This window comes from Carlito syrichta, unplaced genomic scaffold, assembly GCF_000164805.1.
Source record: "Carlito syrichta isolate Samal-C Ts95f unplaced genomic scaffold, Tarsius_syrichta-2.0.1 Scaffold305755, whole genome shotgun sequence".
Taxonomy (NCBI): domain Eukaryota; kingdom Metazoa; phylum Chordata; class Mammalia; order Primates; family Tarsiidae; genus Carlito; species Carlito syrichta.
The window spans coordinates 646,771-661,718 of record NW_007249851.1 but is presented as its reverse complement, the minus strand read 5'-3'; the positions used below and the strand labels follow the sequence as shown (position 1 = coordinate 661,718).

Sequence of the window (14,948 nt, the reverse complement as noted above, 5' to 3'; positions counted from 1 at the left end):
AAAAAATTAGCTGGGCATGGTGGCGCACGCTTATAATTCCAGTTACTTGGAAGGCTGAAGCAGAAGGATCACATGAGTCCAGCAGCTTGAGGCTGCAGTGACGGTGAGCGTGCCACTGCTCTCTGCCTTGTGGACAGAGTGAGACCGACAAAAAAAAAAAAAAAAAGGCAAAAAATTATCCAGACATGATGGCATGTGCCTGTAGTCCCAGCTACTCAGGAAGCTGAGGTGAAAGGATCCCTTGAGCCCAGGAGTTGGAGACCAGTCTAGGCAACATAGCCAGACCCACCACCCAACCACTCCCAGTGCAAATCGGAATCTGAATGACTATGTGTGTGCATGCATTCAATCGGGGGGGGAGGGGGTTGTTCAAATTTGCTATTGGCCAAAAAAGTGAAAAGAAGGTGGTGGTTCTGCAGAAAGACCTCATTTCTACAGAGAAAATCTGTATTTTTTTCAGAAGAGATTACAAGTCCCTCATACTTCTGCTTGATGACATGTGGTGTTACGTGGTTCCCCACGGGCGCTGGACTCATTGCTCGTTGCAAATGATCTGACCATCCCCAGTTTAACCTAAATCCCTCTTGTTGCAGTGATACCTGACACCAGCTGGGAAGTGGGGCCGTCTGTTACAGGTGGGCCCCTCCCCATTCTTTGCACACCCCAATGTGAAGAATATTCAACTCACAGATCTACCTGTCCAAGGCAGGTTTTGCCAGCTCTACCCTGAATCAGCTACCTGGTTACCACAGGAACCCGGGGAGAGACATACACTAGAGCAGCCGTGACCACTTTTTCAAAGATGCTCTTTTATCTGGGCTTTGAGTCTTCACTTCAGCTGGGTGAAGGGGAGATGTGGGAAGTAAATAAAAATTCAGGGATGGGAGGGAGAAAACACCAGGTCAGAGAGTGCCCTGCTGGGGGCATGAGAGGACACGCTTTGCTCACGCCTGTCTTGTCCATCAGTTGGCCCAGGCCAGACATGGAGGGAAGGTGGAGTCAACGTCATGGGTAGCCCGGGAAAAAAGGAAGTTAGCTGGGCTCGGTGGCTCAGCCTGTAATCCTGTGCTTTGGGAGGCCGAGGTGAGTGGATTGCCTGAGTCCACGGGTTCGAGACCCGCCTGGGCAACTTGGCGAGACCTCATCTCTACAATAAATCAAAAAATCAGCCGGGCGTGGTAGCGCGCGCCTGTAGTTCCAGCTACTTGGAAGGCTGAGGCGGAAGGATGGCCGGAGCCCAGCAGGTCGAGGCTGCGGTGGCCAGGAGCGGCCACTGCACTCGTCTGGGCGACAGAGAGACTCCAAAAAAAAAAAAAAAAAAAAAAAGGAAAGAGGAAGTTAACATTGCTGCTCCTTCTCTTGCTGGCTGCGTCTTGGGGATTCTGCAGGTCAGAGCAGGGCGGGTATCTGTATATAATTAGGAAAGTCCCCAACCTCATGATTTAGAGCATATCAGCCACTCACCTGGATTATTACTTATTTTTAAATCAATTTTTTTGATTTCTAAGGAAACTTTTATACAAATATCATATGAAATATCATGTGTAAAATCATAATTTCCATAGGTTTTTTTTTTAATATATCAATGTAAAAACATATCTGTTCAAGGTTAAAGCAAATGTTTTTCAAGTCCCACTTTAAATGGTGTCACAGGCGTAGCAGTGACCCAGGGCGCTGGCTTGTTTCTTTTTAGCTCATGAAAGAGGCAAACCTCAAGGGCACTGGCTTTCACTGTTTTTCAGAGGGGCCTCCAGCTCCAGGGGTGGGAGAAGACTGAGTGCCTCAACCCCCCTTCAACCAGAGAGGCTCTCTTTTCTTCTAGTTTCTACATTGGGGTCGCACAGAAGAGTTTGTATCAAGACAAAGAGAATTCCCCATCTAAAAAAACAGTAATCTGCCAGGCTCAGTGGCTCAGCCTGTAATCCGCACTCTGGGAAGCTGAGGTGAGTGGATTGCCTGAGCCCGCGGGTTCGAGACCCGCCTTGGCAACTTGGCGAGACCTCATCTCTACAATAAATAAAAAATTAGCCAGGTGTGGTAGCACGTGCCTGTAGTTCCAGCTACTTGGGAGGCTGAGGCGGAAGGATCTCTGGAGCCCAGCAGGTCGAGGCTACAGCGGGTGGGGTGGCCACTGCACTCCAGTCGGGCCGATAGAGTGAGACTCCAACTCATAAAAAAAACCCCAATAATCCAAAGACGCCTTGCCTAGTGCAGCCTGCTCACTGTGCAGATGAGGTCACTCGGGTCAGGGAAGAGAAGAGATAGTCTTGGGTCACAGCTGAAGGCAAAGCCTGGCCTAGAACCCAGGTCGGCAGGCCCTCGATTCTCACAGAGACAGAGAGAGATAAAGTTTTCCATTCTTTAAAGAGATACATTTGGCTTTTGGCTGGGAATTGTGGAAGGTCCACACTGGGAATGGGGGTGGAGTGGGGGCAGATATGGAAGGTGAGGGGGGACCACTGAGGGAGGAATGGGTTGGCAGCAAGGACTGGGGAGCAGCCCCTTTAAACACAGCTGACCCTGGCTGGGCTCTGTGGCTCAATCTGCAATTCCAGCACTTTGGGAGGCTGAGGTCAGTGGATTGCCTGAGCCCACGGGTTCAAGATCAGCCCGGGCAACGTGGCAAGACCTCATCTCTACGATACATAAACACAGCTGACGCTTCCTCCGTTGGGATGAGCATAGCCTGCCGCTTGCTTATTTGCTGCACTTTTCCCTGTTGACACCACTGGCGAGGACATGCTGGGGAGGAGGCAGGCAGGGCCCTCCCCTGCACCCCTCAGGATCCTGGGGGTTATATAACTATGACCGTCTCCTCCCCACTTCCCCCAGAGTCCTACCTTTCAGTCTCAACACCTTCCAGCCCCTGCCTCTTACCAGTCTTTGCCTTCTCATTGCTGATTTGGTTGACGGGACCTCCACCTCTCAGCTGGCCTCTGCGTCCAACTGAGAACACCTAGACATGTGAAGGAGCCCACAGTCGTCCAGCCAAGGCAAAGTTCTCTCGGGAGCAGCTGATGGGGAAAGTGATCGAGTTCCCTTCCCCACCCCAGCGGGTCCTCCACGTGGACTATACCCTTTTGGTTCCTTCAGACTCAGCAGTCTTTCACTGTCCCCACTCACCCCTGCACAGGGGGTGCCAGGAAGTCCACACTAGGGCGAGAGTGGGCATGAGTAGACAGAGCCAGGCCCTCCCCACTACTCTGGAAACCTGGGTGAGTTTGGAGGCTGGGGGGAGGGAGTGTGTTATGGACTCCTCCGGGCTCTCGGGGCTCCAGAGCCCTCAGAACATGGCACTTTTCCGTCTCTGCTGGGTGATCCAGCCGCTGGGATTTATGTCCATCTGCAACATCTTCATCACCCACTTGTCACGACGAGCACCTTCAATGAACTCATTCAGTGAGAGCTGGCCTGAGTGAAGAGCAGGAGAGAAGGTCATGTAAGAGAAGGGAAGACCTGGGCTCAGGGATGGGAGAGACCTAGGGGTGCCTACACCTCTTTTTTTGAGTTGGGGTCTCACTCTGCGGCCCAAGTTGGAGTGCAGTGGCACGATCACGGCTTGCCATAGCCTCAACCTCCTGGGCTCCGGCAAGCCTCCCGCCTCAGCCTCCCAAGTAGCTTGGACTACAGGCACACATAACCATGCCTGGCTAGTTTTCAAAAATTTTTGTAGAGACATGGTCTCAGCATGTTGCTAAGGCTTTTTTCAAACTCCTGGGCTCAAGCAATCCTCTTGCCTCAGCCTCCTAAAGTGCTGGGATTCCAGGCATGAGCTACACCACACCTTGCCCAAGTTTCTATTCTTTGTCTTACGCTTGCCTGGCCTCCACCAGCAATTAAAGCTATGGGAGCTTTAATCATGCCTACAGACATCATGCTTGTGATGCCCCTTGTTAGTGCATGCAATCTTCTCCACAGCCATTTCACAGATGGGGATACCAGTCATTGGGCAGTGGAGGGCCTTGCCCAAGGACACATGGCCAGGAATCGGTGGTGCTGCAGAGCGGGCCGCCTTCCCTCCCCGTCTTTGCCCCTCTTACCATCTCCGTTCTCATCCACAAGGAGGAAGATCCTGTCCACAACTTCCTCAGGTGTAAGAAGCTGGCCCTGGTGCTCAGCATCCAGCTCCATCCGGCAGGCTTTCTTCAGCTTGTAAATTGCCTGTCAGAGGAAGCTCAGCTGTATTCACGGCACACCCTGCAAGCCCTGCCCTCACTCCAGCGATCCACGGCCCCCAGCGCCATCTCCCCAGTGCTGGCTTCCCAGGCGTGTGTCTTAGGACCACATCATCCAGGTCTAGAATGAAACTGACTGGCCTCAAGCTGTCCCACTGGTCAAATTCCAACTGAGGTCCTGGGCTCACTCCCCCATCCCCTCCCCGCACCATTTCCACTGTGAGCAGAAAAGTCAAGCCCAAAACTTTTAGTGAGGGATGCTGAATTCACTGAAGGTCTAAACTCCATTCTACAGAGGAAGAAAGGGAGATGCAGCGAAGAAAAGAGAATTCACTGTATTTATGTGTGTGTGTGTGTGTGTGTGTGTATAAAATAGAATGATGTGGATACAGCTGTCAGTACTGAAGGGAAAAAACCAAGTTTCTCCTTTACCCTGTATCCTCTCCTTAGGAGGCAACATTTGTGAAAGCACCATGTATGCTGGGTGCGGTGGCTTACTCCTGTAACCCTAGCACTTTGGATGGCCAAGGCAGGAAGATTACTTGAGACCAGGAGTTCGACACCAACCTAGAAAACATAGTGAGACTTTGCCTCTATAAAGGATCAAAAAATTAGCCAGGCATGGAGACACACACCTGTAGTCCCAGCTACTCAGGAGGTTGAGGTGGAAGGATCCCCTGAGCCCAGAAAGTCGAGTCTGCAGTGAGCAGGGATTGCACCACTGTACTCCAGCCTGGGTGACAGAGTGCAACTCCAACTCAAAAAAAAAAACCCAAAAAACAAACAAACAAAAAACAAAAATGTAAATCAGAAAAGACATGCTGGGTGCGGTGACTCACACCTATAATCCCAGCACTTTGGGAGGTGGAGGTGAGAGGATTGCCTGAGTCCAAGGGTCCGAGAGCAGCCTGGGTAACTTGACAAGATCCTGTCTCTACAATAAATCAAAAAATTAGCAGGGTGTGGTGGCGTGCACCTGTGGTTCCAGCTACTTGAAAGGCTGAGGGGCAAGAATTACCTGAGCCCAGCAGGTTGAGGTTGCAGTGGCTGTGAGCATGCTACTGCACTCCAGCCTGGGTGACAGAGTGAGACCCCTACTCGGAAAAAAAAAAAAGAGAGACATACAAATAGGAGGGTTCTCCTTAGCTCCTGTACTGGGTGCAGAGGCTATGTCTTATTGACCCCTACTGGCCTCACTGCCCAGCCCAGCGCCTGGCACAAAGTACACCTAATTGAAGGTGTCTGGGGAGTCTGAAGGGTTAAATCCAGCTCTAGGCCTTCATAGGTATATGAACTTAGGCACAGACTACAGAACCTCTATGAAGCAATTTCCTTCTCTGTAAGATAGAGCTAACAACGCCCACCTCATAGTGTAGTTCAAAGCTAACACAGGTAACATGTCAGAGTCTGGGATATACCAGGCACTTCTTTTTCCCCCCAATCATTCTTGCTAAGAGTCAGTTTTGCTAGTCTTTTTATTTTTTTATTTTTACAGACAGGTCTCTCACTCTAACACCCAGGCTAGAGTGCATGGTTAATTTTTTAAAATTTTTTATAGAGATGGTGTCTCACTATGTTGCCCAAGCTGGTTTTGAACTTCTGACCTCAAGCGATCCTCCCACCTCAGCCTTCCAAAGTACTGGGATTACGGGCGTGAGCTACTGCACCTGGCCTTGTTAGCCTTCTAAAAGAAACAATTTTTGGTCTTGTTAACGTTTTCTCTTGTGCATTTGTTTTCTATTTTATTGATTTTCTGCTCTTTTTTTGTTTTTTGAGTTGGAGTCTGACTGTCTCCCAGGCTGGAGTGCAGTGGTACACTCATGGCCACCGCAGCCTTGACCTGCTGGGCTCAGGGGATGTTTCTGCCTCAGTCTTCCGAGTAGCTGGAACCACAGGCACAAACCACCACGCCCAGCTGATTTTTTTATTTATTGTAGAGACAAGGTCTCCACAAGTTGCTTGGGTTAGTCTCAAACCCGTGGGCTCAGGCAATTCTCTCACCTCTGCCTCCCAAAGTGCTGGGATTACAGGTGTGAGCCACTGTGCCCAGCTGATTTTCTGCTCTTTCTTCTTTCTTTCATTTTTTTTTTTTTTTTTTTTTAGTCAGAGTCTCACTCTGCTGCCCAGGCTGCAGTGCAGTGGCATGCTCACGGCCACCGCAGCTCAACTTGCTGGGCTCAGGCAATCCTTCCGCCTCAGCCTTCCAAGTAGCCGGAATTACAGGCATGCACTACCAGGCCTGACCAATTTTTGATTTATTGTAGAGGTGAGGTCTCAACAAGTTGCCTGAGTTGGTCTCGAACCCACAGGCTCAGGCAACCCACTTGCCTTGGCCTCCCAAAGTGCTGGGATTACAGGCTGAGCCACTGAGTCTGGTCATTTCTTCTTCTTCTTTTTTTTTTTTTGAGTTGGAGTCTCACTCTGTCGCCCAGACTGGAGTGCAGTGGCCGCTCCCGGCCACCGCAGCCTCGACCTGCTGGGCTCCAGCGATCCTTCCACCTTAGCCTTCCAAGTAACTGTAACTACAGGCGTGCGCTACCATGCCCAGCTAATTTTTTTGATTTATTGTAGAGATGAGGTTTCGCCAAGTTGCCCAGGCAGGTCTCGAACCTGCCGGCTCAGGCAATCCACTCACCTCGGCCTCCCAAAGTGCTGGGATTACAGGCTGAGTCACCGAGCCCGGCCCCTTTCTTCTTTTTTTGGGTTTAATTTACTCCTTTTTTTCTCATTTCTCGAGATGACTTCTTAGATTGTCAATTTTCAGTCTTATTTTCTGATATCTAGTTTTGTTATTTTTGTTTTTTGTTTTGAGTTGGAGTCTCACTCTGGTGCCCAGGCTGGAGTGCAGTGGCACGCTCACGGCCATTGCAGCCTCGACTTGCTGGGCTCAGGTGATCCTTCCACCTCAGCCTTCCAAACCTGGAATCACAGGCACATGCCACCATGCTCAGCTAAATTTTTTATTTGTTGTAGAGACAAGGTCTTGCCAAGTTGCCCCAGCTGGTCTTGAACCCCCTGGACAGGCAATCCTCTTGCCTCGGCCTCCCAAAGTGCTGGGATTATAGGTGTGAGCCACAGCATCCAGCTCTAATGTCTACATTTTAAGTCTATACATTTCTCTGCAACCCCAGCTTTAGCTGCATGTCATGAGTTTTGGTGTGTCATGTTTGCATTATTATTCAGTTCAAAATACTTTTCATGTGTGTGTGCACATGATTTCATTTCTTTGATCTGTGGAGTATTTTTGTTTGTTTGTGGGTTGGGGTCTCACTGTTGCTCAGACTGCAGTGCAGTGACATGATCACAGCTCATTGCTGCCTCGACCTCCTGGGCTCAGACCATCCTTCTGCCTCAGCCTCCTGAGGAGCTGAGACTACAGGCATGTGCCACCATGCCCAGCTAATTTTTTGATTTTTTTTTTTTTGTAGAAACAAGGTACTATTTTGCCTGAGCTGGTCTCAAACTTCTAGGCTTAAGCAATCCTCCCATCTCTGCCTCCCAAATTGCTGGGATTACAGGCACGAACCAATGTGCCCTGTCTGATTCATGGAGTATTTGGAAGCATATTATCCAATTTCCAAACAGATGGGGGTTTTCTTTTTTCTTTTTTTTTAGTTGGAGTCTCACTCTATCATCCAGACTGGAGTGCAGTGGCCGCTCCTGGCCACCGCAGCCTCAACCTGCTGGGCTCCGGTGAACCTTCTGCCTCAGCCTTCCAAGTAGCTGGAACTACAGGTGCACGCTACCACGCCCGGATAATCTTTGATTTATTGTAGAGATGAGGGCTCACCAAGTTGCCCAGGCAGGTCTCGAACCCGCAGGCTCAGGCAATCCACTCACCTCAGCCTCCCAAAGTGCGGGATTACAGGCTGAGCCACCGAGCCCGTCTCTGATGGGGATTTTCTAACTATCATTTCGTGACTGATTTCTAGCTTAATTCCACCGTGATCAGAAAACACACCAGAATGATTTCCAGATCTTCTCCCCAGCCCTCGCTGAGCCCCAGCAGTGCCCGAGTGCCCTGGTTGCCAGCCCACAGGCTGACACTGACCTCCACGATGTCGAGCAGCTCTAGGCGGTCAATGCAGCCATTGCGGTCCTTATCGTAGATCTTAAAGGTCCACTTCAGCTTGTGCTCCAGGGTGCCCCTCAGCACGAGGTTCAGGGCTGCCACATACTCCAGGAAGTCGATGGTGTTGTCCTGTGTTGGGTGCGAATGCTACTGAGGCCCCCAGCCCCCAGCCCCACTCCCCAGAGAGTCCTCTTCGGGACCACTCATCCATACAAACCTCTGCTGGCCTCCCCATTTTTTGTTCATGCTGCTTTCCATTCCTGGGGCAGAGAACATTCTCTAGTCTCGTTCCTATGATCACCTAATCCTACCCGCCCTTCAAGGCTCAGTGTAAGGGTCCCCTCCTCCAGGAAGTCTTCCTCCATGAACCACTTCAGCCTTAGTTCTCTCTCTGTCCCCATTCTAACACCCACTCACACTACCTACTGTCTATTCTACACTGTTTGGGACTTCTCTGGCATTCTCACCGGACTGTTTCTCAAGTATGTCCCGTTCTCTCAACACATTACCTGCTCCTGGAGAAAAGGGAGAGGTTGGCGTTGCTGGGTTTCTCCTCCATGTCTAGCACAGTGTCACTTATGCCCAGAGTTGGGAGGCAACAAAGATTTATGAATCAATGAGTCAGTGATGGACTTGATCTGAATCGGGGCTAAGGTCATCTTGGAGATTAGGAAGCAGAGCCCACCTGGAGATTTTCCTGTGCACTGTCATTCGCCCTGGAGTCTGAGGGAGGTGGGCCGGCAGGCCCCACGCACCTCTAGGCCCAGGTGGACATTACCCTGAACGCGGGCCTTGTCCCCACCCCCAACCAGGAAGGGTGGAAGACAGAGCTCAGTTGTTAACTGGGCAGAGGAAGGGGAGGGGAAGTCTATTTCTTTCTCCTTTTTTTTGAGTTGGATTCTCACTCTGTCACCCAGGTTGGAGTGCAGTGGCACGCTCACGGCCACCGCAGCCTTGACCTGTGGGGCTCAGGTGATCCTTCCACCTCAGCCTTCCAAGTAGCTGGAAATACAGGCATGTGCCATCAGGCCTGGGACCTCCCAAAGTACTGGGATTACAGGTGTGAGTCATTGTGCCTGGCTGGGGCAGTCTATTTCTTTTTTTTTTTTTGAGTTGGAGTCTCACTCTGTCGCCCACACTGGAGTGCAGTGGCCGCTCCTGGCCACTGCAGCCTCGACCTACTGGGCTCCAGCGATCCTTCCGCCTTAGCCTTCCAAGTAACCAGAATTACAGGCATGCGCCACCAAGCCCGGCTGATTTTTTGATTTATTGTAGAGATGAGGTCTCGCTGCCCAGGCGGGTCTCAAACCCGCGGGCTCAGGCAATCCATTCACCTCAGCCTCCCAAAGGCGCGGGATTACAGGCTGAGCCACCGAGCCCGTCTGGGGCAGTCTATTTCTAAGGTGACTGTCACTAGAAAACTGAACCTTCCTGTAACAGAAATGTGACAGCAACAATGATTCCAAAAGCAGTAAACAAGAAGTCAGAGGAGAACATTCTTGTTTCTCTTCTCCCAACGGTTTGAGGTGGAAGGCTCCTTGGGCGGTGGAGGCACCTGCAGTGGGTTTGGTGGGCCAGGGTCTCACAGGAACTCACTAATTCCGGGGTTGGGACCTCCAAATCAAAAATCGGAGGCATCAGCTCCCCCATGAGTGTCTGTCACACACATGACTTTGTAATCAGAAATGACATTGGTGGCCCAGACCACTTCTGTCCCATTGGGTCAGGCCACTCGGAAGCCCCAGCCCGGATCAAGGGATACATGTGTGAGCAAGAGTTGAGTAGGAGACAATGGCAGAAAATGAGGGAAACAGCAAGAAGCTTAAGGAAACACTAATTAGAAAAGAAAACCAGCTTTCCGCTACCCCTGAGGTGTGGATGCACATCCTTTACACAATTCCTGCAAATAATATAGTCCTCCTAGTTGCCTAATTAAGGCCAGGCTATATTTATAGTTTTATTTCCTGGAATTTTCCTTCCTTCCTTCCTTCCCTTCCTTCTATTTGGTTTGACATACAAGCAACAAGAAATTTCCTGGATTTTCGTTTAAGATCTTTCTATATCTTTAAAAGTTATTTAAGATCTCAACTTTCAGAGTTTTTTGTGGGGAGGGGTTACTGGGCATTTCCTTTGTAGAACACATTTCTTTTCTTTTTTGGTGGGGGAGTTGGAGTCTCAGTCTGTAGCCCAGGCTGGAGTGCAGTGGCACACTAATGGCCACCCCCAGCGTCAACCTGCTGCTGGGCTCTGGTGATCCTTCCACCTCAGCCTTCCAAGTAGCCAGAACTATAGGCACATGCTACCACGCCCAGCTATTTTTTTTTAATTGTAGACGAGGTCTCATCATGTTGCCCAGGCTGGTCTCAAACCCATGGGCTCAGGCAATCCTCCCGCCTCAGCCTCCCATAGTGCTAGGATTACAGGCTTGAGCTACCGCGCCCGGCCATGTAGAACACATTTCTAACATTTTACATTACACAATGAACATCTTTGTGCATGTATAGATTTTCTTACATCTTTGGGATTTTTTTAAAGGTAGAGTCTTAGCAGTGGTTGCCAGTTCCCAAAAAGGCTGTTTTCTTGAGTAGTTAATATTTATTGAGTTTACTATGAATCAATCTTGTGTTTCTTTTGTTGTTGTTGTTTTTGTTTTGTTTTGTTTTTTTGAGTTGGTGTCTCACTCTGTCGCCCAGACTGGAGTGCAGTGGCCGCTCCCGGCCACTGCAGCCTCGACCTGCTGGGCTCTGGTGATCCTTCTGCCTCAGCCTTCCAAGTAGCTGGAACTACAGGCATGTGCTACCACGTCTGGCTCAGTTTTTGATTTATTGTAGAGATGATATCTTGCCAAGTTGCCCAGGCTGGTCTCAAACCCATGGGCTCAGGCAATCCTCCCGCCTCAGCCTCCCATAGTGCTAGGATTACAGGCTTGAGCTACCGCGCCCGGCCATGTAGAACACATTTCTAACATTTTACATTACACAATGAACATCTTTGTGCATGTATAGATTTTCTTACATCTTTGGGATTTTTTTAAAGGTAGAGTCTTAGCAGTGGTTGCCAGTTCCCAAAAAGGCTGTTTTCTTGAGTAGTTAATATTTATTGAGTTTACTATGAATCAATCTTGTGTTTCTTTTGTTGTTGTTGTTTTTGTTTTGTTTTGTTTTTTTGAGTTGGTGTCTCACTCTGTCGCCCAGACTGGAGTGCAGTGGCCGCTCCCGGCCACTGCAGCCTCGACCTGCTGGGCTCTGGTGATCCTTCTGCCTCAGCCTTCCAAGTAGCTGGAACTACAGGCATGTGCTACCACGTCTGGCTCAGTTTTTGATTTATTGTAGAGATGATATCTTGCCAAGTTGCCCAGGCTGGTCTCAAACCCATGGGCTCAGGCAATCCTCCCGCCTCAGCCTCCCATAGTGCTAGGATTACAGGCTTGAGCTACCGCGCCCGGCCATGTAGAACACATTTCTAACATTTTACATTACACAATGAACATCTTTGTGCATGTATAGATTTTCTTACATCTTTGGGATTTTTTTAAAGGTAGAGTCTTAGCAGTGGTTGCCAGTTCCCAAAAAGGCTGTTTTCTTGAGTAGTTAATATTTATTGAGTTTACTATGAATCAATCTTGTGTTTCTTTTGTTGTTGTTGTTTTTGTTTTGTTTTGTTTTTTTGAGTTGGTGTCTCACTCTGTCGCCCAGACTGGAGTGCAGTGGCCGCTCCCGGCCACTGCAGCCTCGACCTGCTGGGCTCCGGCGATCCTTCTGCCTCAGCCTTCCAAGTAGCTGTACCTACAGGTGCGCACTACCACGCCCGGCTAATTTTTTGATTTATTGTATCTTGCCAAGTTGCCCAGGCGGGTCTTGAACCCATGGGCTCAGGCAATTCACTCACCTCAGCCTCCTAAGGTGCAGGATTACAGCCTGAGCCACCGAGCCCGGCTCAATCTTGTGTTTCTTATTTAATGAGAATTGAATATGAGAATGCTATCTCCATTTTATGGACGAGGAGCCCGAGATTCAGGTGCCCAAGGCCACCCAGGCAGCAAGTGGCAGAGCCCTTCAAGGTACATGTCTCCTCTAGTTCATCAAGCTGGAAAGGCTTTTGTTCTCCACTCAAGGTCTGTTTCTGTCTAGCAAATGAGCCTGGTACTTAGGGGTGCCAAGACAAGGCAACAAGAATCCAAAACCACTGACAAATCCCTTTTATCCAGATCTCTAGAGTACCCTTGGACAAAGAATTGTCCAGAAACGTCTGTTCCCAACTTCCTCTCTTAACAGGATTCAGTTTCCATAATGACCCCGTGTCTTATATGAGGCAAATTCTAGAGTTCTCCAGACAACTGATCTCACCTGTGAGGTGACTGGAAACCCCAGGACCACGGCTGGGAAACTTCCAGATGGGACTAATTTCATCTGCTGTGCATGGGTCCTTGTCAGTTCCAATTACCCAGGGAGGCCTGAGAGTGATGGAAATGCCTCTGTCTGCTCAGGAATAGGACGGGCGTGTCATCTGCGCTGTGGGATTATCTGCCCTGTTTCTCTCTGAATTGGCTGCATTTTTGCACCAACCCTGACCTCAGTATGTATTACGTAAGAATTCCTGATGACATTTGATCTTCATCCTCCAATTTCCTCCATTCCAGAGTGTTCCAGAGAGAAATGCTGCAAGTGGGAGCAGCAGAGATGGGGTGATACTAGTGCTTTGCCCCCATCAAACCCCTGTTTCCATCACCCCGGATTTTGATGTGTGGGCTAGATCTACGAATCTTTTGATTTTACTTGCTTTAGAAATCTCAGACCTGCAGTCCAGAAATGAAGCTCACTGACAAAAAGATGTGTCAAGGTGGGAAATGGAGTTGGGTGTAGGTTTGGAAACAAAGGTTAATTGGGAAAGAAGGCTCAGTCTCTGAGAGAGGAACTAAAAAACACCCGAGGAAGCTCTTCCTTACAGTAGACTATCAACTAGTGGAGAAAAGATGGCGGAATTAGAAAGTTATCAATGGGGCTGGGCGTGGTGGCTCACACCTGTAATCCCAGCACTTTGGGAGGTCGAGGCAAGAGGATTGTCTGAGCTCAGGGGCTTGAGACCAGGCCGGGTAACTTGACGAGACCTTGTCTTCAGAATAAATAAAAAATTAGCCCGGCATGGTGGCACACACCTGTGGTTCTAGCTACTTGGAAGGCTGAGATGGAAGGATCGCCGGAGCCCAGCAGGTCGAGGCTGCAGTAGCCGTGAGTGTGCCATTGCACTCCAGCCTGGGCAACAAGAGTGAGACTCTGAATCAAAAAACAAAAAACAAAAAAGCAAAAAAGAAAAATTATCAATCAAAGCCCAAACTAGTAGATGAAAATTTGGTGAGCAGTAGGGTATTTACTTAGTCTCAAGGTATATCCCTACAAGATGAGTATCATTACAAAGGAAAAATAATAACTTTGCATTGGAGAAATCTGGCAGACACAAAACTGCCTTAACCAAATGATCAAAGTTAACTGGGATGGGACAAACCGACATCATGCACCCATTGATATGATGCACTGGGAAGGAGCCAGAAGTTTTACAATTTACCTGAGTCTCATCATGGGGAAACGTTAGACAAACCCAAACTGAGGGACATGCTACAGAAAATTGGGCTGCAATCTTCAAAAATGTCAAGGTCAAATAAAACAAAGAAAAGCTGAGGTGAAAGGTTCCAAACTAGAGTAGACTGAGGACATACAGCAACAAGCAAATGCAACATGTGATCAGACCAAAAAAAAGTGGGTGGGGAGGGAAACTATAAAGAGCATTACTGGGACAACTGACCAAACCTAAATATGAATTGTAATTAGATAACAGAATTGTATAAATGTTGAATATCCCTATTTTGATCATTGTAGTGATAGGATGTTCTTATTCTTGGAAAATAACATGAAGTACTTAGAGGTAAAAGGGCATGATATCTACAACTTTCTCTAAAGAAGTAAATATGTATGTATGATGTGTATGTATAAATATGTGTGATATATATGTATATCGACACAAAATATATTTTATATATGTGTATACATATAGAGAGAGAATGAGAATGCAAGTGAGGCAAAATGTAAACGGTTGGGGGAGTTTGGACAAATTGCACATGGGAGTTATATGTACTATTCTCATTAATTTTTCTATAAATTTGGAATGATAGCAAAATTAAAGTTATTAAAAAAGAACAAAATTGATGACTATTATATGCTGATTTATAAGAAGTGTATAAAGGGTACAACTAAAAAATACTGAGGGGCTTAATAATCCCTTTTGGGCCGGGCTTGGTGGCTCAGCCTGTAATCCCAGCACTTTGGGAGGCTGAGGCGAAAGGATTGCCTGAGCCCACGGGTTCGAGACCCACCCGAGCAACTTGGCGAGACCTCGTCTCCTCAATAAATCAAAAAAATTAGCTGGGCGTGGTAGCATGTGCCTGTGGTTCCAGCTACTTGGAAGGCTGAGGTGGAAGGATCACAGGAGCCCAGCAGGTCAAGGCTGGGGTGACCGGGAGCGTGCCTCTGCCCTCCAGCCTGGGTGACAGTGAGACTCCAACTCAAATAATAATAATAATAATTCCTTTTGGCTCTTGAATTGTTATTATATTGATTTTTAGACGAATATGGGGAAGATTAATATATTTATTTATTATTTTTTTTTTTTTGAGTTGGAGTCTCTGTCATCCAGACTGGAGTGCAGTG

At 48.6% G+C, this 14,948-nt stretch overlaps 1 protein-coding gene across 1 annotated transcript in view; it reads right to left on the bottom strand.

Moving 5' to 3' along the window:
- Positions 1-3,283: 3,283 nt before the first annotated feature.
- Positions 3,284-14,948, bottom strand: part of GUCA1B (guanylate cyclase activator 1B) — a 13,648-nt gene continuing 1,983 nt past the window's right edge. The window contains exons 2-4 of the mRNA XM_008062575.1: positions 8,227-8,376; positions 4,041-4,161; positions 3,284-3,411 (exon numbers count right to left, since the gene is read on the bottom strand). Coding sequence (XP_008060766.1) covers positions 3,284-3,411; positions 4,041-4,161; positions 8,227-8,376 — 399 coding nt within the window. The remainder of the gene's footprint in view (positions 3,412-4,040; positions 4,162-8,226; positions 8,377-14,948) is intronic.